Source organism: Poecilia reticulata, linkage group LG1 (assembly GCF_000633615.1).
Source record: "Poecilia reticulata strain Guanapo linkage group LG1, Guppy_female_1.0+MT, whole genome shotgun sequence".
NCBI classification, from domain to species: domain Eukaryota; kingdom Metazoa; phylum Chordata; class Actinopteri; order Cyprinodontiformes; family Poeciliidae; genus Poecilia; species Poecilia reticulata.
Genome location: NC_024331.1, coordinates 12,128,080 through 12,129,106, shown reverse-complemented (window position 1 = coordinate 12,129,106; position 1,027 = coordinate 12,128,080). Strand labels below are relative to the sequence as shown.

The 1,027-nt window shown below is 38.9% G+C and overlaps 1 protein-coding gene across 2 annotated transcripts in view; it reads left to right on the top strand.

Moving 5' to 3' along the window:
• The first annotated feature begins 207 nt into the window (after positions 1–207).
• Positions 208–1,027, top strand: part of pcyt2 (phosphate cytidylyltransferase 2, ethanolamine) — a 13,901-nt gene continuing 13,081 nt past the window's right edge. Inside the window, exon 1 of one of the 2 annotated variants that reach the window (XM_017307144.1) lies at positions 208–517. In XM_017307144.1, coding sequence (XP_017162633.1) covers positions 393–517 — 125 coding nt within the window. In that variant the 5' untranslated portion in view covers positions 208–392. The remainder of the gene's footprint in view (positions 518–1,027) is intronic. The other variant, XM_008410463.1, reaches the window with a different exon arrangement.

Sequence of the window (1,027 nt, the reverse complement as noted above, 5' to 3'; positions counted from 1 at the left end):
GTGGTTAAAAAAAGACTTGAGGTTAAGCATAAATTCCAACTTAGACTTGGAAATTTGCGTGAAATTACAACTTTAGGAGTTTTCACATTTAAAAATGCGTCAGTTTATCTCTAAACTTAAGTCAAACGTTTTTGGTTTAAATTAGGGCTGTGTTTCTTTAAATCTCTTTTTGGATTAATTATGCAATCACCACGTCATCGTGAGAACATTCGATCGGTGTGACGCAATCGGAGGCGTTGGCCGCTGTTCAGTGACATTCCGTCCGATCACCAGAAGCGGAGCTGACCTGTTGAAGACTTTTGTTGTTTAATTCTTTCAGCACAGATTGTAATAACTTTCTAAAACACAAAGCAGCTCCAAAACATTAAACGTATCTCTGTAAACTCGTAGAAATGATCAAAAACGGACACTACGCTAACGAGGATCAGAGCGGAGAAGCCGGTTGCAGTTTGCCGGGTACCTCCGCGTGTAGCCCGGAGAAAAGGAAGAGGGTGGTCCGGTTGTGGTGCGATGGATGGTGAGTCGGATTCTGTCTGCTTATACTGGTATTAGTGGTATAGGTAAGCTTGTCTGGTTTAAAGCTGTCTTTGTGGAAAACCCCAGCAGGAAATAAGTCGGCTGACTAGCATGCTACTACCGTTAGCATGCTACTCAACAGTTAATGACAGGAGTATAACCGATGTGTTGTGATRGCTTTTCTATGTATTTWGCATATTAATTGATATTTGGTCACGAGAATACTCTAAATATATAACTATCTAAATTAAATGTAATAAATTATGTTAATCTAGTAGCTCTCTCTCCATAAAATATTATGCCCAGGGGTTAGTTATAATATCMCAATGCTCCTGTGCCTTTAATTCTTATCGTATTGAGTGTTTGTTCTAGGTAAACTATTTCACAGGCATTCTGGCAGCAAACAGGCGTTTGATAGCTGGTTTAAATGTAACATAACATGTAGTTATATTCTAATTAGCCTGCATAGTAAGTCCTGCTGTCAGACTCCAGGAGAAACAATATTTTTTTT